General features: G+C 33.1%; 1 protein-coding gene across 2 annotated transcripts; it reads right to left on the bottom strand.

The window, feature by feature from the left end:
• Positions 1–881: 881 nt before the first annotated feature.
• ZNF711 (zinc finger protein 711) lies at positions 882–27,894 on the bottom strand. 2 transcript variants are annotated; one of them, XM_030807393.1, is made up of 10 exons: positions 27,775–27,894; positions 26,609–26,862; positions 26,140–26,244; positions 18,333–18,875; positions 9,754–9,909; positions 8,923–9,060; positions 6,779–6,916; positions 5,856–5,903; positions 4,091–4,234; positions 882–3,589 (listed from the first exon to the last, which is right to left on the bottom strand). In XM_030807393.1, the coding sequence occupies exons 3-10, from the start codon at positions 26,216–26,218 to the stop codon at positions 2,412–2,414; spliced, it is 2,424 nt and encodes an 807-aa protein (XP_030663253.1). In that variant the 5' UTR covers positions 26,219–26,244; positions 26,609–26,862; positions 27,775–27,894; the 3' UTR covers positions 882–2,411. The 2 variants fall into 2 exon arrangements, with proteins under 2 accessions (XP_030663253.1, XP_030663254.1); XM_030807394.1 differs by lacking the exon at positions 6,779–6,916.

Raw genomic sequence — 27,894 nt, 5'->3', positions numbered from 1 at the left:
TCTCAGGTTGTTTGCATCTGCAGGTTTCTCTGCCTTGCTCTTTCACAAGACCTTCACATGGCTGGCTCCTTCTTGCCACTCATATCTCAGCTCTAATGTCATGTCCTCAGTAAGAATTCCCTCTGTCCACTCACCCATAACTATCTGTTTAAGCAAAGTAATTAACATGTGACGGAATTACAACAGGTGCTTTTGTCTACCACCTTATTACTCATATGGTGGCAACACATGGGAACTTAATAGGAATGCAGAATTGTAGGCCCCACCCCAAATCTATTGAATCAGAATATGCATTTCAGCAAATTCCCTAGGTGAGCTCTACAGACTTTAAATTTAAGAAGCATTGGTCTAACATGTGAGCCTGATATTTTCTTTTTCTGCTAGTGATTAATATTTAATAATTCAACTGACAAAGAGTCTTAACAGTGCCATATATATATAGAATTCTATGAAATGCTCACTGGTTTGAACATAGAAAGTTATTTTTATGCTCATTTGCAGAAATCTTTGCCAAATACACACAACAATACTTTTCCTTTTGAATGTATATTGGGAACATAATTAGATGTATTCACTGCTCAGGACTGTGTCATTTAAGCAAGTTAAGAACTTTCAGTTTTCTCTCTAATATGAAATCTAAGATCTTAAAATGGACACTTTTATTTATAGTATTTCATTATGATTTTAGCAAATAACATACATTCTTAAGAAATATGCATTACATAGTCATCATAACTGTTTAAATTCCTAGTTCATGTTGTTGTTAATGAACAAAATTCAATTCAAGACGTTAAAGACAGGACCAATCTGCCTAAGATAAATCTGAAGTGAAGTCTTTTAATAAAAAATATTGCAACTTTAAATAAACTCATAAAACCATGAAGTGCAATAAATGCTTTTTATTGTATGCTCATTTCAATGAGTAACATTTAGAAATAATAATCCCACATAACAGTAGCGATCTTATTTTACAGCGTGTACATCATTTACAGCCACATAACACACAATTTTAGTAGATATTCCAAATTTAATATTCTGAAGTTAAGAAAGATAAAAAATTTACTCTCAAGGAACTGATTCTTATCTGGTGCAAAAACAGAAAGGTGAACATTATTTGAAACACAAAGCCACAATATAGCATGAAGTAAAATTACATTTTAATTATGTTGAACAGCTGAATGTAAACATGAAGCAACTAAAACTTAAAAGTACATATCATATGCATTACATTTATGAACAGGATTTTCATAAAATTTCCCTAAACCAGGTTTTAATATTAAGTGCCATTTTGATTTGCAGCATGCTAACACAAAGCGTTGTTAAAGGGATGCATATTTTAAGTTTATACACTGTAAACTAAATATCCACCTCCAAACTCTATTGGCAGCAGATTGCTCTGTTAAATACTGCATAAACACTGCCTCATATTGAAAATGCATGTTAATAATATGGTATATAGATTTTAAAAATCAATTTCAATAATGGCATAAAATTGCACCTTTAAACATTAGAGCAAGTAAGACTAGGACAATCATACTTGCTAAGACTGTCCTAAAAAAACTCTAGACATTATAATATTTAAGAAAACTGTGTTCTCTCAATTTAATCTTTAGATCATTAAGAAATATAGTGCTGATTTTGTTTGCAACGCTAATGTTGCATCCATTTTAGAAAGCCACATTTGACTCAAATATATTTTTGTCATATATGCCATACTGAACAACAATCAACTTGAACATCAGAAAAAAGGGAACTTTAATCTTTATAGACTTCACCTTAGACCTCAGCACAGAATGCTATATTTTAAGTATCCTATCTTGTGATAAAATATTAACAGCTCTGAATTCTTTTTTAATAGTACTGAATTAATCTAACCTGTTTTCCAGTTAGTTTTCTTTTAATGAATACACAAAACTTTTGTCATTTCTGGAATTTAATTTCCAGGTACAATATAAAAGGCTCAATGACTAAGTGACTGATGAATGACCACATTTTGTTTCCCCGCCCCATTTCTAAAATTGCATAAAAGTGGATTTGCTTGCTATAGCAAAGCATCGCTAAACTCAATTATGTATTCTTTTCAGAAACATTTGTATCTAACATAATCAGCCAAATAAAGTATCTGTCTTTGCTTTTCCCCTCTGTAGTTTAAGTATGCATATAATACTATTACATAGGTACTTAAGAAGTTTTTCTGTGACCATTCTATAGTGCTTCTTAAATTCTTTAAGTAATTTTCAAAGGGCTATGCGATCCCCCGTGAATTCAAATATTTTAAGATCTTTAATACAAAGAATGTAAAGTCATGGTTTAGTATCAAGCTTTGAAACCCGGTGAGACAGCTAGTGAGAGTTTTCTCCCATGTAGCATATCATATCTCTTAAATAGCTTCTTTCTTTATATTGATCTTATTACATAAGAGCTTCTTTGTGGTGCCTCATAATATGCTGATTTTTTTCTGATGGTCTTCGGAATCCCTTCTTGCAGAATTCACACCTGTGTGGATAGTCTTTTGTATGTATCGATATCACATGTCGTTTAAAGCCAGATGCATCTGTAGTGCTGTATTCACAATACTCACATTGGTAAATCTTCCTTCCAGTATGGGTCTTCATATGTTTTTTGAGCTCATTTTGTTGTCTGAATCCTCTCTTGCACCTTTTACATTTCAGTGGCTGATCTTTAGTATGAACTGAAAGGATATGGCCACTAAGAATAAATGGATCGGATGTTTTAAAGTCACAGTGCCTACACTGATGAATCTTCCTACCCTTATGGATATCACTATGCTTTTTGAGCTCAGAAGGACGATGAAAACCTTTATCACAGACCTCACATTTGTGAGGAAAATCCTTAGTATGGACAGATATGATGTGCCGCTTAAGGTCACTTGAATTGGTGCTCTTATGGTCACAATGAGGACACTGGTGTGTCTTATGTCCTTGAAACAAATCCAGATGGCGTTGAAGCTCCCTCTCATCACCAAATGCTTGGGGACAATGCTCACATTTATATGGCAAATTGTTACCATGTTTAGATTTAATGTGAGTTTTCAGATTTGATTGATCTGCACACCTGAAAATACAATACTGACACTGATATGGCTTCTCACCAGTATGGGTTCTCATATGTTTTTTTAGTTCAGAAGGATGTCGAAAACCCTTCCCACACTCAACACAAACATGAGGAAAATTCTTGCTGTGAACGGCCAACAAATGCCTGTTTAACAGTCCTTGTTCTGCAGTTTCATAGTCACAGTATTTGCACTTGTGCATCTTCGGCTCCTTGTCTCTTAAAATAAGTTTATTGGAACTCAGTGGACTAGCCTCTCTGTATCTTCGTGTGTATTCTGTAAATTCATGGGTTTTGTCGACTTTGTTTATAAGCTTATGGCTTTCTAAGTGGTTATGGAAACTCACTTTCTTGTTAGTTGTAAAGTCACAATCTGTACACTGATATTTTTTTCTCATTAAATGATCAGGATGATTCTTCATGTGTCTTTTTAAGAATCCCCTGGATTTAAACTTTTTTGTGCAAATATGGCAAGGGTACACTGTGAGGGGCTGTCCATCAGGACCTATTATAACAGCTAGATAAAGAAAAGAGAAAGTTGTGACATTTGATCAGACTATTTTAAAGGATTTTATAACAAAGGTGCCAAAACTAGTTGGCATTCACTATGTGAAAACTATACTAGTTGAATAAAATCCTGTAATATAAAAAATACATAATAAAAGCAATTTATGGCAAAGTAGCTCACTAAAAAGTAATGAACAGCACTCTACTATGAACCACTCACATGCCAAAATGCAGTTATCATATATACTTTGAATACCAAAAACAGATACCCTTTATTGTTAAACCAACCTGAAAATTCTCTGTAAAAATATCTTTGGAATAAAGAGCAAACAAGCATAGTTTTATTAAGTACCAGTCACACAATGTGAAAAAAAAGCAATTATCTATAGCATACACACACAGGTACATGGAGAGTAGAACTACCGTGTAAATCATAGATATTTTTCTTTGGTGACAAAAAAATACTTCCACATCTCAAATAATTATAATATACATAAAGCAAAGTATTTACCTGTTTGCCACTGCCTGGTTTCTCCCCTTCTCCTCTTCTTGGCTTTTTGTTTAAGTACTTTATTTGTATTAATGCCGTCACAAATTTGAAGGTACTGTGCTGCTGTACTACTTCTGCTTTCTAATGCTGACTCCAAAGTATTTCCTGGAAAAAAAAATTGAAACATCATTAAATTACATACATTTATACATTTTTGGTTCTGTTGGATGAGCTACTACAGATGACATGGCACCAAGTCACCACTGTGGTAGTAAATTTCACAAAGTATATCCATCTTATGATTCTCTTTCTCTCTCTCTCTCTTGTTCTCTCTCACTCACAAGTAAAGACATGTATATGTAAACACTTTGAATAGGATATCATGTGAAATTAACTTTAAAATATCTCAATTTTATCAGGAATAAACTGATAAGATGAATGTAATATAAGAAACTGGATTTGGAGTGGGCATGATGGCCCACACCTGTAATCCCAGCACTTTGGGAGGCTGAGGCAGGAGGATTGCTTGAGGTCAGGAGTTTCAGTCCACCCTAGGCAACATAATAAGATCCTGTCTCTACAAAACACAAATTGGCCAGGCATGGTGGCATGCACCTGTAGTCCCAGCTACTCAGGAGCCTGAGATGGGAAGACTGCTTGAGCCCAGGAGTTCAAGGTTGCAGTGAGCTATGATTGTGCTACTGCACACCAGTCTGGGTAACAGAGCAAGACCCTGTCCCTTGAAAAAAAAAAAAAGAAAGAAAAAGAAGAAGAAAGAAAGAAAGGAAACTGAATTCGAAACAAAATCTTGGCATCAGACCAATTTTTTTTTTTTTTTACCAATGAAGGCTGATGAAATTAATTGAAAAAGAAATGTAGACATATTAGTGAACGATTATAGTTACGGTGACTAAGTGTAATGCATAAAAAACAAAACAGATCTCTTGTAGATATGCTTCAGAATAGTGTACTTGATATAAAGAGTACTACATATTAAGATTGATTTTACGGGTTAACATATGGTAGGCAATTTATTGCAATTTCAGTGTGATCAGTGCATACATTAAAAAATACTTAATAAAATCCTAGTTATCAAAAATCTGTTGTGGTTTTATGCAATTTAGCTAAAAAATGTAGACCTACAAAACTGTCAGGTTAACTTATATGCTGTGATCAAACTTCTCATCAATTTCTCGAAATCAACACTTAAGTTTAGAGAGTCAAATATTTCCCAAGGGTAGAAACAGAACAATGACACGTTATCACAAGAAAATATCTCCTTGCTTAAGAAAACTTAACAAGAAGATCAACTAGAGAATAACACCATATAGAGTGTATTAAAACTAAAAAAAATTAAGCTGACACATGGGTTTTATATAACAGTTATATATAAATGCACTGGTTGCCATAGAAATTAAGAAAACAGTTCTGCCCCAAAAAGAACATTAACAAGGGGTTGATATCATGAATAATTTTTACTTTTCTGTCCAAATAATTTCTATTTCATTTTTTTCCATAGCAACCTGTTATGGTCCATTTGGTAAACTGCCTGATGCTTAAAGTTTGAGGGAAATCTAAATGGAACTGCATTTACAGATTAACACACACTGTGTCCACATATAAATTAATTCCTCAAAGAGGCAAACTCCTATTTAACTAACTAGATTAGGTATGACTAAGCAAGTAAGAGTCCAACAAATGTGTCTGTAGACACAAACTTGTTACTTACCAAGCAGTATATAAAGCCAGACCTTTAACTCACATCTCATATACAATGCTCTCTCACCTGATGCTTGACAATCTTCATACCTTCGGGAAACTCTTCTTTCATCTCCTGAAAAAAAAAAAAAAAAGACCAATTACAAACTGATATGCTAATTATAATGACTACTAGTGGATCACATCTTAAATCTACAAAATCTTACTTTGCCCACCATTCCTTGGGTTAAAAAAAATTGTTGTGTTCTTCCACTCCTATAGGTTAGATAATGTCACATACTGAAAATAAGGGCTGCTGTTCAGCATCCTTGGAATTGTTAACATCTAGAACAATTTTACTTTTTAAATAAAAACTGGGTAGATATTTCTGCAGTGTACCCCCAACTTTGAAGATGCTCAATAAATGACTGTTGAATGAACCTTTGGAAGAACCAAGTTTAGATAAATTAATGCATTTGAACATCAAAATTTTTCAAAGTAAAGAGTATACCTGGACCATCTTGTACGTTACATAGGAATGAAATAAAATAAGACTGAAAGGGAAAAAATAAGTTGATAAATTTACCTTTCATTATATATGCTTTCTAAAAGAGCATACCTGGGTTTCTGTTTCTTTTTCAAAACCCCAAAACCTTATCATCTGTAGAGTTAATAAATGAAATAAGTTTTTCCAAAAGAGGAAGGATCGATTTTCAAAGGATATTCCTATTTTAGAAAAATAAAATTTTTTATGGCACTCACTTATACAGGTAGGATTTAAAATAGATCATACTGAAAAACATAATGCATTAAGCAAGGTTCATTTTAAATAGTACAAGGTATGTGGTAGAAAAATCATCTAAAGTAACTAGAGATGAATCAGTCCACAGTGTAAAACATTTTATTATATTAGCCAATTCATGGTGGCATTCACACAGCTTATTTAATGGCCTAAAGGCTGAGTAAATACATGTTATGTACTTATCAGGTGAAAAAATGCCAGTATCCTACCATATGCCGCAGCCCAGACAACAGGGACAACTGTTTTATTAACATCAGAGTCCTCAAGCTGAATCTCAGGGAGAGAAGTTCCTTCCTCTTCCCCTACAATGACTTCCATGTAAACTTCATCTGCTATTTCAGCGCAACCTAAATTTTAGAAATAATTGCTTGTTTATAACCCCAAATATGTAATAAGTGGGTAAAAATTCCAAACAATGTAAATCTTTCAACTTTCAAATTTCAGTTTGGTTAATTTAAAAATTTATAAATTTAATTTCAATTTATATTAGGCACTTTTGGAGGCTAGTGCCACTAGGAGACAATCATTTACCAAAATTCTTATTCTCCTCTTAGAACCAAGTTCTATGGAAATGGCTTTTAAAATTTTATAAAAACATGTGCGCTTGAAATATACTGAATGACCTTACATTCTATCAGGCATTATACATTTGCCTGACAGTCTTTTGGGACTCAGAAAATATTTCTCATAGAAATAATACTAGAAAGTGGTCCATACTATCTCATATACTGTATTATAAATGAAATGCAGTACTATACATGTAATAAAAATCATCAAAAATACTAGTAATTGAAAAAAATTTCAAATAAAAATAAAAATTATATATGTATATAATGCTAGTGATCAAGAATATGTGGACACTCTTCAATAGGCCAGATTTTAAGAGATTCTACTGAGGAGAGAAAGCATTAAATGAGCTTCATTTAACAAAACAATATTGCAGTAAGAAAAAAAAATATTTAAACCTAGAGAGCCACAATATACTTTATATAAAATAATCTGTTTACATTTAACTTGTTAAATAGAAAATTGTGTTGAATTTTTGCTTTTCCTTTGATTCACATACTGGGATCCTGGATGACTACAGAAGAAACGTGGGGAAAAACATGGGAAAAAAGTATCCCTCTTCTCCCAAGTTTGTCTTCTCTCTATTAACCAAAAAGACACACTGGTCTAAGTTTCCCACATTCCCATAGAATTCTGGCATAAGTTAACTTAAACCTCAGTCTCCCATTTCCTACTGTGCCCCTTTCCTTACCAATGAATAAAAAAATAAAGAATTTAGAGATCAAATAGAAATTATTTGATTAAACTCTTTTCCTACCCATCAGAATCTTCTCCACTCATTTGTTTTGATATTTTCAGCTGTTTGGGGGTGGAATTCAGCACCCTACAACTTCTAGGGAAGGAAACTTGGAGTAGGTATCAGAGTGCAGCACAGGTAAAGCCCAATATTGTCAACTTAATGCAGTGAAATGGAGACTCTTACCCTTCTAGGGCAAGGCAACATTGTGTTTTTCTCAGCATAGTAAGAAGACAGGAATAGCCTTAGGAAAGGGCTGCATTCCTATACTGAGGTGAGGAGAAAGTAGGCAGAGAGCAAAATGTCTTCATAAGGAAACATGCAGTATGGCAGGAAAGGAAACCTGAGGAGGTTTGATCGTCCTGTGGTACTTAGCCCCACAAAACCTTAAGCAGCAACTGCTTGGAGACCATCAACAGCATAGGAAATCAAATTCCTGGCAGCTTGGCTTGGAAGAATACTTACATAAGATAACCCTTTAGTGACAGGAGAACAAACCATCAACCCTTCCATTGCTAAATCCAGAGAGAAGCCAACAGTGCCCACTGCCATGTGGAAAGAACATTGGCAGTGGAATTAGATAACCATTAAAATCCTGCGCTTCGCACTTAATATTGGAATGATCTTGGATAAATTATTTTCCCCAAATCTTTTTTTTCCTTCCATAAGACAGGAAAAATACCACCTACCTCAGATATGAGTTGTAAGAATTAAATGAGATAATATCTTGCAACATATTCAGTAACGTACAGAAAGTAGGTACTCAGTAATTACATATTTTTGAGCTTCACTGATGTCAGGAGCTGTATGTTGCTCATCTCTGTATTTCTAGTATAGTATACTAAGATATATTATTTAATGTTTGGTGATTTGAACAATACATGTACAAATGAATGGTCAAAAGGACCCTTCACTTTTAAATTATTTACAGCAAAGGGTCAGGCTTATTTTATTGAACTTTGTTCCTATACAGTGCTTGTATCTCTGAGATTTTTTTAAATAATGCACGATGGCTACTGATAAGTCACTACAGTGCCCTTATTTTCTTACTGATATCATCTTCTTCTTGAGAAGAATCTTTAACTGCCATGTAAACCATCTTCTCCCGCTGCATTCGGCTCTGGTCAAGCACTCCAGCTACTGAATGTCCACTGGTGTACTCACTCTCTGTGACAATTTCTGTTCCACCTTAAAAATTAAAACACATATTAAAATAGAGAAGTATCGTGGAATAACCACCTAAATTAATAAGGAGAATATATAGAAATATTTCCCTTTAGAAAAAAAAATTAATTCCAAAATAAATTTCAAAGTACCCAGAACATTTTCATATAAATTATACTTTGAATTTTCAGCTATCACTGAGAAATGACAATTATTAATCCTTACATCAAGCTTATATGCCAAGCAGTATATAAGTCTTTTATACATATTTACCCCTTTAACCCTCACAACAGCCCTATAGGTAGCTGTTATTATTATGAGAATTTTATGGATGAGGAAACAGACAGAAGGGGGTTAAGTAACTTATCAAAGGTCACTCAGCTAAGTGACAGGACCTACTTAAAACCTAAGCAGACTGCCTCTAGAATCCATGCTCGTAAACACTCATTATAGTTTCTTAATCTAAATCAAATCCTCTCCAATCATTTGTTTTGATATTTTCTGCTGTAGTATTCTACTCATGCTTGAAAGAATCAAAGAATGACATATTCTGCATTCCTGCTTTATATTCATATACAATTTTTAAAAGTAGACTATTCCTTAAGAAAACATATTAAAAAAAACCCCTTGCTTTGAGAACATTTTTAGACTAGTCCCCAGAAAATATAATAAATTATAACTCCTATTAGAGCAATAAATTAAAATTAGTGTTTATACCTATTTCAACATCATCTTCGGCCTCCGCTTTAAATATATACACTTTTATTACTTCAGAACCAAACCCATCTTCTTTAGCATCTTCTTGTGAACCATCACTGCCAATTTTTAATGGTGTATTCCCCATATGCTCTAATTTCTCTCCAACATCATCCACTACAAAATATAAACAGAAAATTGTTTCAGTCAAAAAATACCATTGACAAAAAACAAAAACCAAAACAAGAAAAATTACCACTATTTAGTGGGTGTTAAGCTGAAGTGTAACGTGAAATGTTAACCACCTACCCACTGTATTCACTTAATAATCTATTATGAAGCCATTAAAAGTGTTATGATTCATGAATAATAGACATTGAGGACTTCAAAAAGGTGGGGAGAGAGGAGATTATGAGGGTTGAAAATTTATCTATTGGATACAGTGTTCACTCTTCAGGTGATAGGTACACTAGAAGCCCAATCCCCACCACTACACAATATTACATCCATGTAATAAACCTGTACATGTGCAACATAAATCTATAACAATAAAATTATTTTTAAAATTTAAAAAAGCATCAAGGTTCATGGAAAAACAGTATACAAGATCAGTTATATTACATAATCGGAATTATATAAAAATCTATTTACAGATTTCAATTAATAGATACAAAATACTTAACCATATAGCTTTAATTAAAATGGTTTCCAATTCTATCACTTTCAACATTTTAAGGTAAATCCTAACACCAAATTTAATAACAGAAAAATTAAGAACATAAAACACACATTACTCATAAAATGAGTTCGCATAAAACAACGGTTCCCAAATTAAATAGTGGTTGTTTCTAAAACAAATTAGCATACAAGATCTAGGATTAAAAAAAAAACACAGAGAACACCTAAATGACTATAAAAATGGGTTTTCATAAATCATGGAAATAAAATCTTAGTAAATACTCTAATTTCTGCAGGGTCAATGGAAGACAACTTCAAGCCATAAATTTTGTATATATCTAGATTTTGCAATGTATGCTTTATTTCAAAATTATATGTAAGAGAAATAAATGGGTATTTCCTCTTCTTTTTCCTTATCAAAAGAAAATCATATGATTCTCCACTGTATAGTCTTTTAGGATAACATTTAAGTTCACATGAATACTATGCATGAACTATGCAATGAATAGATTAATAAACTGTCCTCTGACCATAAATAATATTCAAACAATATATTCCTCCTAAATATTATATGCCTATAATTTTTTCTTTAATGCTGTTCCTATAAAAACACAAATGTAATCTAAATTGAAAATCTGCTCCTCCTTATTATATATATGTCACAGTACTCAATATGAAACATCAAATTGTGAAGCCCCTACATACATCTAACAATTCTAGAACCATTAAAAACAGAATAAAGTGGCATTAAAAAGCTATTAATTCAGCACTCCTAAAAACAATTTTAGCAAGATCTAAATGGGTCAAAGTCTAGATTTTCCTTACTTCAGTTTCAAACTTGATACATACAACTTGAAAAATATTCCTCAGGCCTTTCAAAATGGTGGAAAACAACACATATCAAAAATTATTTTTACATTGCAGAGCTACTTTAACTTTGTGATTAAATATAAATGATTCTATCCTATTTACAAATTTTAATAGCTTATTGTCTATGAAAGATAGCATCCAAATGATTAAAATAAAGACTACATATTTTCATTCCATCACAGCTCCTAATTATATTACTAAACTTTTGGCAACATTTTTGACAATGGTACAAATTAAAATGAAAAAAATGATTAAGTATTTGATATTACTGGCTTAATAGCTTCTCTTATAAAATAATGTTGAATAAAAATGACAGAAAAAATTATGAGTAAGTTTTCAGAAAAAAACTATATTCTCATTAATTAAAAACAGAATATAAAAAAACTTCAAAAAGTGTCCAAAATACAAACTTTTAGGCTGAAATAACTTACAGTAAATTAATAAAATAATAAAAATACTCTCATTTTATAAATTCTACTTTATTATACATGAATAGTTTAAAGTGATCACAGTTCCTTCTGGGATAAGCTGAGTTAAAACTATAATTCACAAAATTAAAGTTCATGAAATGAAAGTCACATTTTTTTCACCACTTCTTAATAGTTTTGTACCATAATTTTAGCATTAAGTATGAAATTACTAATACTATTCTCTGATTCCATTTCTACCTTTTCTTAAGGTTCATACTTTTAAGTTTAATGCATCCATTAATTTTTACTTAGATTCCTCAGAATGAGCAATTTTGAAATGTACTAACTGAACTTACTCTGTATTTTAAGTTCACAGAAGATGATAAAATTATTAAAGATGTTGGCATGCAGTTTTAAGAGGTAAACCATCAACCTGACCAAGATTTATTCTATATCCTTTGTTATGGAAAGTACGAAATTAACAAAGACTTAATAGGCAATCAACTGACTTTAGAAATAAGTCCCCAAAGGCCCTTCTTAATGCAGATAATACTCAAAATATCTTAAATTCAAGCTTAACTTTTTTGCTTGTTGTAAGGTATGCAATATTCAAGTCCAATAGTGTTGTTTCTCAATCCAGCAATAAGTAATGAAATACCCACCACAGAATTCTTCTGGCACTAAATATAACATAAGAAAGTGAGGTGTATTGTTTGCTAACACTGCAAAGTTTGGTAACATTCAATATTATTTTATGGCCCACTCGCACAATTTAATTAAAATTTCATTTTAGTAAAATGTACAATACAACATTCCTTTTTAAAAGTTAGGTAGGCTTTTTATCTTATCTGCTGTATGTTACTTACATCTACCAAAATTATACGGTGAGTATGGTATAAAAACTATACAGTATACTGATATACCACAGTGATGGGATTAGGCAATATACAAAGAATCTGTATTTCACAATAGAGTGAAAAAGTGAACAACAAGATAGTCACCTTTAGATTTCAGAGGTATGCCACTCCCAGGTATATACCCAAGAAAACTAAAAATATACACCCACATAAAAACTTGTACATAAATGTTCATGGAGCATTATTCATAATAGCCAAAAAGTGGAAACAACCTAAATGTCCATTAACTGATGGATGAATGGATAAACAAAACGTGATAATACCCATATAATGGAATGTTATTAGTAATACTGAATGAAGTACAGTTGACCCTTGAATAACATAGGTTTGAACTGTGCAGGTCCACTTATCCATGAATTTTCTTCTGCTCTGCTACCTCTGAGACAGCATGACCAACCCTTCTTCCTCTCCTTCTTCAGCCTACTCAATGTGAGGACAATAAGGATGAGGACCTTTATGATGACCCACTTCCACTTAGTGAATAGTAAATATATTTTATTTTCCTTATGATTTTAACATTTTCTTTCCTCCAGTTTACTTTATTGTAAGAATACAGAATATAATACATACAACATACAAAACATGTTAATTGACTGTTATTGGTAAGGCTTCTGGTCAATAGTAGGCTGTTAGTAGTTATGTTTTTGGTAAGCTGAAAGTTACATACGGCTTTTCAACTGTGTGTATGTTGGCGGGGGGGCGGGGTTCAGCACTCCTAACCCCTGCATTGTTCAAGGGTCAAATGTACTGATAGATGCTATGACATGAATGACCCTTGAAAACATTATGTGAAGTAAAAAAAGCCAGACATAAAATGCCACATATTGTATAACTCCATTTATATGAAATATCCAGGATAGGCAAATCTATAGAGGCATGGTTGCCTCAGAGTGGATGCAGAGGGGGGGTAACAGCTAAAGGGTATAGGGTTTCTTTTTGTGGTGATGAAAAAGTTCTAAAATTGATTGTGATGATGGTTGTACAACCCTGTGAATATATGAAAAACCACTTATTTGCACACTTCAAATGGGTAAATAAAAGGATGTGTAAATTATATCTCAAAAAAGCCATTATAGTTTTTAAAATTATAAAGGTGTTAACTTTTTTAACCTTGAAATTAGGGAGGTTTGAATGAGATCTCCCATCATGATGTTAACAAGATATTTTGCTTTATACAAAATTATGTTCCTTAAGCAAGAATCCTCAAGAAAATACTAGTAAACTAAATTCAACAGCACATCAAAAAGTTAAAACACCATGATCAACTAGGTTTCATTCCAAGGATGAAAGGTTGGTTCAACATATGCATATCAATAAATGTGATTTACCACATAAACAGAATTACAAGCAAAAACCATGTGATCATTGCAGTAGATATGGGAAAAGCTTTTGATAAAATCAAAATGTATTAGCCCCTCATGATAAAAACCCTCAAGAAACTAGGCATCAAAGGAACATATCTCAAAATAATAACAGCCATTTATGACAAACCCACAGCCAATATCGAACTGAATGAGCAAAAACTGGAAGCATTCTTCTTGAGAACTGGAATAAGACAAGGATGCCTACTCTCATCACTCCTATTCAGCATAGTACTGGAAATCCTAACCAGAGCCATCAGGTAAGAGAAAGAAATAAAAGACATCCAAACAGTAAAATAAGTCAAACTGTCTCTCTTTGCTGATGATATGATTCTATACTTAGAAAACCCTAAAGACTCTGTCAAAGGCTATTAAACTGATAAACAATTTTATCAAGGCTTCAGGATACAAAACCAATGTACAAAAATCAGTAGCATTTCTACACACCAATATCCAAGCTGAGAGCCAAATCAAGAATGCAATTACATGTACAACAGCCTCAAAAAAATACCCAGGAATATATTTAACCAAAGAGGTGAAAAACCTCTACAAGGAGTACTATAAAACACTAATAAATGAAATCATAGATGACACAAACAAATGGAAGAACATTCCATGCTCAAGGATTGGAAGAATCAATATCATTAAAATGGACACACTGCCCAAAGCAATCTACAGATTCAATGCTATTCCTATCAAATTACTAAGGTCATTTTCACAGAATTGGAAAAAACTACACTAAAATTCATATGGAACCAAGAAAGAAATAGCCAAAATAACCCTAAGCAAAAAGAACAAAGCCAGAGGCATCAATTACCTAACTTGAAACTACACTACAAGGCTACAGTAACATAAACAGCATGTTACTGGTACAAAAACAAACACATAGACCAAAGGAACAGAAAAGAGAATCCAGAAACAAAGCCACATAACTACAACCATCTAATCTTTGGCAAAATCAACAAAAGTAAGCAATGGGAAAGAACTCCCTATTCAATAAATGGTGCTGGGATAGCTGGGAAGCCATATCCAGACAAATGAAACTGGACCCCTATGTTTCACCATACAAAATTTAGCCAAGATGGACCAAAGTTTAAAGATAAAACCTCTAGCCATAAGAATCCTAGAAGAAAACCTAGTAAACACTATTCTGGACATTGGCCTTGAGAAAGAATTTATGACTAAGTCCCTAAAACCAATTGCAACAAAAGCAAAAATTGACAAGTCGGAACTAATTAAACTAAAGAGCTTCGGCACAGCAAAAGAAACTATCAATGGAGTAGACAGACAACCTACAGAATGGGAGAAAAATATTCACAAATTATGCATCTGACAAAGGTCTAATATCCAGAATCTACAAAGAACTTAAACAAATCAGCAAGCAGAAAACAAGTAACTCCAATAAAAACGGGGAAAAGGCATGAACAGACACTTCCCAAAAGAAAACATACAAGTGGTCAACAAACATAGGAAAAAATGTTCCACATCACTAATCATCAGAGAAATGCAAATCAAAATCACAATGAGACATCACCTCACACCAGTGAGAATGACCATTATCATTATTTTATTATTATTATTATTATTATTATTTTGCTTGTTCATACTGACAAAACTATTTTTAAAAATGTTTTTATTTCAATAGCTTTTTGGGGAATAGGTGGTGTTTGGTTACATGAATAAGTTCTTTAGCAGTGATTTATGAGATTTTAGTGCACCCATAACCCGAGCAGCATACACTGTACCCAATGTTTACTCTTTTATCCTTCACCACCCACAACCCTTTCTCCGGAGTCCCCAAAGTCTAATGTATTCTCATGCTTTGCATCCTCATAGCTTAGCTCCCATATATGAGAGAGAACATATGATATTTGGTTTTCTGTTCCTGAGTTACTTCAGTTAGAATAACAGTCTCCAATTCCATCTAGGTTGCTGCAATGCCATTATTTCATTCCTTTTTATGGCTGAGTAGTATTCCATAGTGTACCACATTTTCTTTATCCACTCGTTGATTGATGGGCATTTGGGCTGGTTCCATATTTTTTTGCAATTGCAAATTGTGCTGCTATAAACATGCATGTGAAGGTATCTTTTTTGTATGACTTATTTTCCTCTGGGTAGATACCTAGTAGTGGGATTGCTGGATCAAACAATAGATTACTTTTAGCTCCTTAAGGGATCTCCACACTGTTTTCCATAGTGGTTGTACTAGTTTACATTCCCACCAACAGTGTAAAAGTGTTCCCTTTTCACTGCATCCAGGCCAACATCTACTATTTTTTTATTATGGCCAGAATGGCCATTACTAAAATGTCAAAAAAACAACAGATGTTGGTGAGGCTGTGGAGAAAAGGGGACACTTAAACACTGTTGGTGGGATGTAAATTAGTTCAGCCACTGTAGAAAGCAGTTTGGAAATTTATCAGAGAACTTAAAACAGAATTACCATTCAACTCAGCAGTCTCACTCTGGGTATACATTCAATGGAAAACAAATCATTCTACCATGAAGACACATGCACTTGTGTGTTCATCACAGCATTATTTACAATAGCAAAGACAGGGAACCAACCTAGGTGCCCATCAACAGTGGACTGGATAAAGGAAATGTGGTACATATACACCACAGAATACTAAACAGCCGTAAGAAAAGAAGAAATCACGTCCTTTGTAGTAATATAGATGCTGCTGTGGGTCATTATTCTAAGCAAATTAATGCAACAACAGAAAACCAAATACTGCATGTTCTCACTTATAAGTGGGGTCTAAACATGGGGTCCTCATGGACATAAAGATGGCAACAACAGACATTGGGGATTACTAGAGGTGGGAGGGAGGGAGTGGGGCAAGGACCGAAAAACTAACTGTTGGGTACTATGCTCAGTACCTGGGAGATGGGATCATTCATACCCGTACAAATCCTAAAATAAAAGTTGAAACCAAACAAATGAACAAAAAATAAAATTATATTCCTCAAAGGAGTCCTTGTATTTGATATATGAGGTAGTTATCAAAATAATTATTCTAACTTAGAATATTCCAGAAACTTTTTTAAAAACTTTTGCAGAATTAAATCATAGAAGATAACACAAGGTATAACTATTCACAATACATGACATCTAAATTTTGCACTACTTTAATATCAAACAGTTTAAATTAATGAATACCCTTTTGAAGACATACTGAATTTTAGTATAGACTACCAACTTTTGCCACATCATTTTACATGATAACCATACTATAGATCTTTTAAAAAATGCCACGTTAAGATGTAAATATGGAGTTGCTTTAGTAATCCATATCTATTTAAAAATAGGTAACAATATTTGCAGTCTTTTAGTGGCTTACATTATTCTCTTAAAAACAATGTAAAAATTCACCTTCAAAAGTGCTTATAGAAGGAAAAAGGTAACATGCTAAACTTCAGAATCAAATTCACAAATTAAATAAATCTACTTTATTTTCAGTTTTAAATTCACTAATACACATATACATACGATCATTTTATACACACATACACACACACTCTACCTGGCAATAAACTTCCCAGTCAACCATTTTTGTATTTTAAAAAGAAAAGAATAAAAATCTTCCCTGGAAAAGTAAAAAAAAATTTGTCTAATCTTAACTACTTGTAGCATGATCCCTTCAAATTTAATAACTAATATGCCTACTTCTTTAAGCTCCATCGATAACTTATCAAGATATATTTTATTTTTGTTGCTGCTCTCATTAACCCATCATTTAAAATGAGAACAAAATATTTCTATCTTCCCGCTTCGGATAGAATGTTTTAAGAATCTTGCAAAGCAGGCTAAAATAAACATGTTAAATAGCTTTGCATAGAATATACACGCACATATTTAGGCAAATGCAATATAAACACAGGGAGAACTGTAGGACATTATCTGAGTTTATGATTTACTTTTCAAGTATTTAATTTAAAAATCAATACAACATTTCTTAACATATTCTGCTTAAGTTCTAAGAAAAACTTAATTGACAATTCCAGTGCCTGTCATATCAAAAAAAAGCAGTGGCTATATAAGAAAGTTCCCATGTTGAAATATATATATTTATCATTAAAATTTTGTATCAGTTAATGTTCTTGTTGCTGCCAAATCTATACCTCTATTTTAAGATACTAATAAACTGCATTATTTTACTTCATTTCAGGTATGAATTTTCACTGAATTAAAAACATCAGTAAACTCAAAACAGCATCTTAATGACACTGCTTCAAAAAATTATTTTTTAAAAAGATTCCCCTATAACTTTTATTGAATATATCCCTCATCCCAGAAAACTTTTCCAGATGATATAAATCAATCTCCTGAGTAATTATGGGCTTTATGTTTCACTTACAAGATATCATTAAGTAGTCTTCAGAAGTGCTCTTGACATCATCATCATCATCATCTTCGGTTTTTATAGTAACTGTAGAACCAGGAACACCTCCAGCTGCTTGAATCACAGTTTCTGTATCTGAATTAGTTACAAGAACCTCCTCTGATACCATTGTGGGAGAGTCGACTCCTGAAACACAATCTTGGACCACATGTTCTAAGTGTCCATTAGGACCAGTAACAAGGTCAGCCACGAATACCTGCTCTGGTACCCTAACAGTTTCTGTAATTAGTTCAGAAGTCAAGATGTGATCACCATCATCTTCTTCTAAATCCTCTTCAATGGCAACATCAGCTTCAAGTACCGCTTCAGGAACAATCACACCTTCTGTTACTACATCAGTCTCTGTGATGATATCAGGTCCATGGACAACTTCAGCTGCAAGGCCATGATCAAGAGTTATCCCATCATCTGTGACAACATCAGAAACTAATACAGCTTCAGGAACTGAAACAACAATATGGTCTCCATCGATATGCGCAGTACCAGCCATTCCAGCCACTATAATACAAACAATTATCCAAAAAAGGTAAAGTTATTTTATTAATTTAGAGTACTGTATTTAATAAATCAAATGCTATAAATATTTCTTAAATATTAAGTAATCTTGGCTAAATAAATCATTTTTTAAAATCATTGACAATTTAACTGCAATTCAAATCACCAACAACCAGGAATTGGGTTAGAGTTGGGTGAAAACAATGTTAGTAAAATCTACATGAAGACCTTAAAATAATATACTTTATTTTCAAGTAAAACATAAAAGCCATAATGAGATATCACTACATTCCAATTAAAACAGTTAACATAAAAAACAGTGATAGCACCACAGGCGGGTGAGGATGTGGAGAAACTGGATTTCTCAAATGTTATTGGTGCAAATGTAAAATAGTAGCAGCCACACTCTCAAAATAGTTTGGCATTTCTTTTTTTCTTTTTTTTTTTTTTTTTTTTTTTTTGAGACAGAGTCTCACTCTATCGCCCAGGCTGGAGTGCAGTGGCGCGATCTCGGCTCACTGCAAACTCCACCTTCCGGGTTCACGCCATTCTCCTGCCTCAGCCTCCTGAGTAGCTGGGACTACAGGCACCCGCCACCGTGCCCGGCTAATTTTTTGTATTTTTAGTAGAGATGGGGTTTCACCGTGTTAGCCAGGATGGTCTCGATCTCCTGACCTCGTGATCCACCCATAGTTTGGCGATTTCTTACAAAACTAAATGTGCACTTACTATACAAGCCAACCATTGCAATCTTGGGCATTTTTCCCCAGAAAAATGAAAATATATGTTTATACCAAAAACTGTACAGAAATATTCCTAACAGCTCATAGTAGCTATTACTCATAGTAGCAAAAAATTAGACAGAACCCAAGTGTCCTTTAGCAGGTGAATGGTTGGTTCCACCAATTCTGGCACATCCCTACTATGGAATACTACTCAGCAATAAAAATGAACACACTATTGATACATTCAACAACCTGAATTTCCTCCAGAAAATTTTGCTGAGGGAAAAGACAATCACCAAAAGTTATGATACTGTATAATGTATAAATGGAATAATTTATATTATCTCAAAACAATAAAACTATAGAGATGGAGAACAGATTATTGGTTGCCAAGGGTGTCTGTGTGTGTGTGTGTATGTGTGTGTCTGTGAACACACAGGGATGGCATATATATATAGTGATAGAACAGCTCTGCATCTTCATTGTGGTGGTATTTACATAAATCTATATGTGGGATAAAACTGCATAGAATATATACACTCACACACACACATGAATGTATGTTAAAAATGGTGAAAACTGAATTAGGTCTGTAGTCTAGTTAACAGTAACGCGTGAATGTCAATTTCCTGGTTTTTGTATTGTACTACAATACAAAATAGTTATGTAAGATGCCACCATTACAGAAGATAAGTAAAGGGTACATGGACTCTATGTACTCCTTTGCTCTATTGCTTGTGAGTCTATAATTGTTTCAAAAAATTAAAAAGGCACAAAAACGTAAAAGGATACTAATATGTTAAGCGAGTTAATAAAATACCCTATTATAAAATATGCGTCATAAACATGAAAGTGTCTGAACTTCTTTAACTTATAATAATTACTATATCCAAAATTGGAAGGCATCTTTCAACACCTGATTTAGGGGGAAAAACTCTCTACTCATCTTAGACTAACATTTGGTTTGATAATAGTAAATCTGTAGGAATAAAGCTTTAATGTTTTTCTTGAGCAGCATGGTAAACACCAACTCCTACCTGCCCTGTAAATATTGTGTGAGTGTAAAATCCCTTCATGAGGAATTCTGCTAAGTTCTGCTCCCTGAGGTGGTACAACAACAAATTAAGAGGGTTTGTGGATCTGGTTGTAATAAATTATCTACAAGAAATCATCCAGTACAAAACCTTTTGATCACTTTCTATAAAGTAGTACCTGAAAGAGTGTTATTTGTCATATAGTGTTCATTATTTTTAATCAATTCATTATGGAAGTTAGTTACCAAGTTAGGATGGAGACCAATGGACACCATCAACACACTAACACATCAAAGAAAAAGGTGAAAAGGGAAAGCTGAGCTTTCAACAGTGTTTTTGGGATACTTTCCTTTCAACCCTTTTAAATCCTCACCGTCTCAAACTCTCATCTAAACCACTAAATTACCCCAAAAGGACACAGCCACAATCCTGGAAGTCTGGTACACGAAGAGAGTATGTATAAAACAAGTATTTTTAATTCGGTTGTTACTCCACTGGGCATTTCAGAAATGGGGAGGAGGTGGGGGTTCAAATTTAGCATTTAATCAGACTGGAAATGTGGTTTTTTAGCAAGGAAAAAATTAAAATATTAATCCTGTAAAATTAACTGTACTGGAATTCTATATATCTAAACAATAAAATGACTAATTCACAAAAATCTTTTCACAAACCAAAGATTTAAAATATGGGAAATTCCATTTATTTTAGAACACTGCTGAAGATTAGTCTGGTTCCTGAAAGTAGACCATCGGGAAGGAAAGAAGGGTAGAATAATGCTAGTGGGGACCTGGGTTCAGATCAAGCTGGTTGGGTGGACTCTAAGAAGATAGACTGAAGAAACAGTGCTAGTTCACCTAGCCTCTAGCAAGAACTTACAAGTCAAAATAGATCAGATCTAAAAAACTAAATAAATAAATCCAAATATGTTTGTTTATCCTGAACCAAATGCTCTCAAGGATCCTAGACCAAGAATTGATAAGTCCCTCACAGGGTACCATCAGATTACTTAGACCAAGATCCAAGATATCTCTTATTAAATTTTGTTTGTTCTTCTTATCAGTTCATCTGTTAGATTCCACTGACTTTCTAAACAAAGTCACTTAGCTATAGATTAGCTATATTTATTGAGCACTGACTATCCAACAAGCAACCTGCTAATACAAGTATCATCTCATTTAATCTGTATAAGGTGAGTGCGATTATTCCCATTTTAAATAAGGAGGAACTATGGTTTACAGATGTTATATAAGGTTGCCACAAGGTCCTGGCTGGAAACTGAACTCATTGTTTGACTCCAGACTGCCTTTTTTCTACTTGCCTGGGAAGAGGTTAGAGTATATTTACCCTAGATACTGTTTTTTAAAGAGATGTGTAAGATTAACTAAGTGAGGCACAGCTAGAGGAATAGCTTAAGATAAACAGTAAAATGGCCTATCACGTGGTCGCTCATTTAAATTTTAAATCATTTGGTAAACAGCATTAAATTGCATTAATAATTTATCTTACTAGCTTAGAAAATTATAAACAATAAGAAAAAATCATTTAAAAAGTATAAAATTAAATGATTAGGCAACAGTAAGAAACATGTCCTGATTTCAAGTATTTCCCATTTTATTAAAGTTATTCCATTTAAATACGAATACTTGGAACATCACCAGAATGACAGCATAAAATCTGTTACATGTCAGGTCTGTCTTGGGCCACTATCTAAGGGTGTTTTGCTATTTATATCCTAAAACAACACAGACTTTTTGCAGCATTAAAATCTTAAACAACTATTAAATTCAATCTCATACTTCACGGACAGCTATTATACTGAGACACCAGCAAGGTTATTGAACAAAGTTGTAAATTTCTAAGTCTCAAATACTCTTCAAAACAAATTGGTCCAATGAATTCTGCATTAAATTAATGTTTCAGATTTTCTGTATTGTACCAACCAAGAACCTTACAGAATTTGGAGATCTTGTGCCACAGTGTTCTTATTTGGTTACCTCTGTGTATGTTAAACTCTTAAGTTTCACAAATGTCAATAATTTATGGGCTGCAAATATCTAAGTTTTGACGCTGACAAAATTTAAAGAGAACGTATCTAATTTCTAATGAAATTTTAGAATTTAGAAATTTTAACAGGGAGGTAAAATAAGCATGGGGGGGCTGCTTTCAGAAGAAATCTAAGTTATCAGGGCTAAAATTTCCAAAAGTCCCCCAATAAAGGTCTTTTTAGGTTTAGGTCTGTTTGACAACCTTTGCATTTCACAAAATATCATACAAAAAATGAAAATGCCTATAAATGAAATTGTGCTGGGAACTGCATATCAAAAACAGAGTGAGAGTTACTGCCTTTTAAAAGTTCAGAATTTACCAAGGACAAATGGAAACTTAACATATTTCAGGTCAACATTATCCCTAAGCACAAACGAGTGAGCATTACCCATATTAGTTATTCTTGATCTAATAGCAAATTCAGAAAAATAGTCTCACCAAAAATGCAAAAGTAATTTAATTGCCATTGATTTACATACCTTGATTTAAGAGAGCATAAAAATGAAATTTAAAAAGAATGCATCATTTGTAAAAACCACTAACTCAAAATACTACCAGACAGTTAAATCATAAACAGGTACATAACAACAAAAACAACAAAAAGTGTCTTTAAACTTTTTTCTGATATAAATCAGTTTACTCTATTAAATTCATTTTAGAGAGGGCTTTAAATAATAATATGAAAATACTAATTAAAAATTAGGAGTTTGCAAACCTTTCAATTTTATTATTTATAAAAAGGGAGGGGAGAGTGAATGAAAATCTTACTTTCTACATATTTATGCAGCTATAATTGTGTATAGGTATATGTGTGTATATATATTCTCCTCAATTCACATGAAAAAAAAAATTCCAAGAGGCTGTGCTATTTATTCTGTGGTTTCAGATATGCCTTGGCATACTATCACACGCCTCCAAAGGCACTCATACTCCAATCTAAGATGCAAAGCTTACTTTGTCAAACACAAAATATTTCTAGTGGATTAAAAATATTTCAACAACCCAAATATCTATCAACTGATAAACAAATAAATCAAATGTGGTGTACTCATACAACGGAATATCATTGGCAGTGAAAACGAATGAAGTATATACTGATACATGCTATAACATGGATGACACTTAAAAACATGCTAAGTGAAAGAAGCCAGACACAACGACCATATATGATTCCACTTATATAAAATGTTCAGAATAATTAAATCCACAGACAGAAAGATTAGTGGCCACCTAGGGCTGATGGGGAGAGGCAGAATGGGGAATGACTGCTAATGGGTATGAGGTGTGTTTTTTTAGGATAAGAAAATGTTCTAAAACTAGGTACTAGTGATGGTCATATAATTTTGTGAATATGCTAAAAACCATTGAATTGTATACTTTATAAAAATGGATGAATGGAATGGTATGTGAATGTATCTGAATAAAAAGTAAAGAAGAAAACACATATATGTTAAATATTTCAATATGCATATTCTATTCCCCTAACAACTAAAAGAAAAAAAGTAGTAGATGTAATAAAGGAGTAATTAATTCTAAAGACATTGAGGATAAACAATGGAAAGGAAGGTTAAAAGGAACATTATGTAAATATTCACCAGCACCAATCAGATTTTTTTTCATCTTTTGAAAGGAATCACACTTTACTAGCTAATATAGCCAACCTCTTCAGAAATGAAGTGAGTTTTGGCACTTTACCAAATGCTATAGGAGAGGTAATATTTTGTATTAAATGGAGAAACTACTATAATACTTCCATTTTAAAAAATATCTTATTTTAAAAGGTAAAAAAGTAAAGTTGACATTTCAACCAAAATTTATTTATCATACTGAAATTCCAGTGTTCCATTATTCTAAAAACTATCAACGCTCTACTAAAGAATTCTATGGGAATATCTTTAATCTCTTACTCTTTGGCCCTATTATCCTTCCTCTAGAATTTATTGATGAGGTGTTTTTCACCCAAAGTCATTTCTAAATCATCCATAGTCAACACAATTCACTTAGCTTTCAGAAGAATACATCCATGATTTCTTTGTATTTCATCAATTAACTCACATCCAACATTGGACTACTCAACTTTATTCATCAGAAAGAAATGTCAAAGAATTCTATAACTGGAGAGGACCTTAAATGTTATCTAGTGCAGTCATTATAAAAGGGAATTCAGTAATTTATCCAAGTTTACACAGCTAGTTAACAGCACTGCCATGACTAGAATATGGCTTTACTGACTTCCGTTACTGTGGGATTTACTACAGGGGACCAAATGATACATTCAACCACATTATCAACGAACAATAGCAGCATTTTCTTAACTTAGCAAAGTATCACAGTTCTATTCCCTCATCACTAATTTCAGCTTCAACAATTCCATATTACCTCGTTTCCTGTTCTTTTATCACAGTTCACCATTTGTCTTTTCTGCTTTCACTCCAATCTTATCTTCAACTCTTTTGATCTCATCCCTGCCTTTTATACTTCAAATAGCTCTATCTCCTCTGTAATTCAGATCATCCCTGGCCAAATTCAGTTTATTTGTTGAATGTCAATGGATTCTTGGCATCCTCTTCAAAATGAGTACTGTTAAGAGGCTACTTACAAACCTAGCCACAAGAGTAAGGACTCTTTTTTTTTTTTTTTGAGACTGAGTCTCATTCTGTCACCAGGCTGGAGTGCAGTGGCACCATCTCAGCTCAGCTCACTGCAACCTCCGCCTCATGAGTTCAAACAATTCTCCTGCCTCAGCCTCCTGACTAGCTGGGACTACAGGCGTGCTCCACTATGCTCGGCTAATTTTTTGTACTTTTAGTCGGGGTTTCACCATGCTGGCCAGAATGATCTCAATCTCTTTGACCTCGTGATCCACCAGCCTTGGCCTCTCAAAGTGCTGGGATTACAGGCATGAGCCACCAAGCCCGGCCTCTTTTTTTTTTTTTTTAAAAAAAAAAAAGAGAAAGAAAAATGTATTCTAATGGTAACAACTTTCTGTGGAAATAGCATCACAATGATAATCACCTAGTGCATGATTTTGCATATCACCATATAAGCGTCTTATTTTTTTAGTTGATATAAGCACTTCTTTTTCCAACTTTATTAACAATGCAACTTAAAATGTGTTTTAGAAAGCCAGTTTAACATTTCCTACACCTGAGAGCTGATATATACTATCAGAACAGAATGTGATATAATTATGCAGTTATTTATGTAAATTGAGTTTTTCATTTCCAGTAACATACTACCACTATATTTCAAGTGTCCCTAACACAACCTTCCCCTAAATTGTAAGAGTGATGTTAAGTAGACCACTGACACACAGCTTTATGAGAATAAGCTCTACAAATATATTTTCCTAGTAAAAGAACAAGTTTTCATTGTAATTCACCCCTTCCTCAACTTATTTTTGATTTTTATTATCCCCTTACTTTTAAAAAAGAAGAAAATACAACAAAGAAAATGCTTTACCAAAATCTTGCATAATCATGGTATGGGCCATTCTAGAGTCTGGCGTGTGCAATCCAAGACTTCCACCACCTGAATCCATACTTAGCAAAGTTCATTCACCAATATCTGCAAAAGAAATGGCTTTTAAAATAGTTTTAATACATTTAGCCCAAAGTTAGTTGTTTTGAGAAAAAAATGCAATTGACAATATGCCTTTCAACCAAGTGTGGAAAGCTTCATTACAAAAGAAAGCAAAACAAAGAAAAACCATGGTTAGATGCTTTGTGTGACAACCATAAATAAAAGAAGTGCCAAGTGGAAGTAAACCAAAAATAATGGAGACGAAGGCACAGTCAAGCTGATGAGCCATAGGGAAGTGGTAGAAGAAAGCAAAACAACAAAACTGCAGTGCTAAAGTTCCAGTTAAAACATAGGTTATAAAAGAAGAACGAGATGACAACAAACAATAGTTAGGATATTTATACATTACTAGAGGACTCAGATGTCTAGTATTAGTGAATTTCATCCACTGGCTCTCATCCATTTCTTCCAGACCCAGATCAGCCCTGCAGCGGAGCTCTGCAGATAAACTTGTATTCACCTCTGGCTCCCAGGGTTCTACTTATAATGTAAAATGTTCTATCCCAGTTTCCCCGGAGTTCTTTGAACCAGTAAGGACTTCTGGCCTCACTCTACTACATTCTCTTGTCTCAGTTTTGAGGACTCATGAAACATGACTGCTTCCTAAATATGGTAAAAATAAGATCGATCACATACAAACATTTAGCAAATTATTTATCTCAGCATATCATTTACTTGTAATTATACAAATGACTTTTTATTAGTGATTAATAAAATTATGCTAGCTTCATGGTGGTTTTGAAAACAAGGGCTCAATCTATTTCATTTCAAATGACTTATCCTATATTTACGATCATTTGATAGTATGGAACATAAAGTCAGATGCTGTCACTCAATATATTTCTTAGACATATATATGTGCATTTTCTCTTCAAACATAAGATTCTAAGTAAATCAACAAAAACCTGTCAATTTTATAAGGCATTTATCTCCTTTTCACATAGTAGTGCTTAATAAATTGTACCATATTGCACAACAGATAAAGCTGCATCCTTTATGAAAGTTTCAGAAAGGTGACACGTAATACAGCTTAATATATTCTTAAATAAAGGGGGATGGCTAAATTGGTATTCAGGAGGCAGGAGAGTCTCACAGAGGTACCCCTATCACTATTTCAGGTGTATACATAAATATGCTACAGAAGTAGGTGACATTTCTGTACAACAAACGATTCAGACAGAATTACTTTATATATGAGCAAAACTTCACATTTTTAGAAATTCTTAGTTGTGTATCTTTTTTCAAATGCCACATTGTTTTCTGCTTTGCTATTATGCAAAATGAGGCCCAGAGGCCAAGACAGTTCACAATAAACTACCTGTGTGTTAACAAAATAAATCTGAAAGAGACTTGTTCTTAACATTTAAAACAGTGTACTATTTGGATTTTAATTAGAATAATTACTTCTTTACCACATAACTAATAGAACAACTACAAATGTCTTAAAATGTTTTTAAAAACTTAATTTTATTTAACTGTTAAATAAGATAAAACAATAAATAATTTGTTAATCACCTTTATATGAGTGTCTCGAAGAAACTGTAGATTTTCTTACATAAAGTAAAATCTGCAGTAATTTCTTTTTATTTTTCCTTCTGTGCTATGTTATTTTCTTTGAGAAAACGCTCTCTTTAC

The sequence above is a fragment of the Nomascus leucogenys genome, chromosome X, assembly GCF_006542625.1.
Source record: "Nomascus leucogenys isolate Asia chromosome X, Asia_NLE_v1, whole genome shotgun sequence".
Taxonomy (NCBI): Eukaryota; Metazoa; Chordata; class Mammalia; order Primates; family Hylobatidae; genus Nomascus; species Nomascus leucogenys.
Note: the sequence above shows the minus strand (reverse complement) of the source record. Positions and strands in the feature narration are given on the sequence as shown.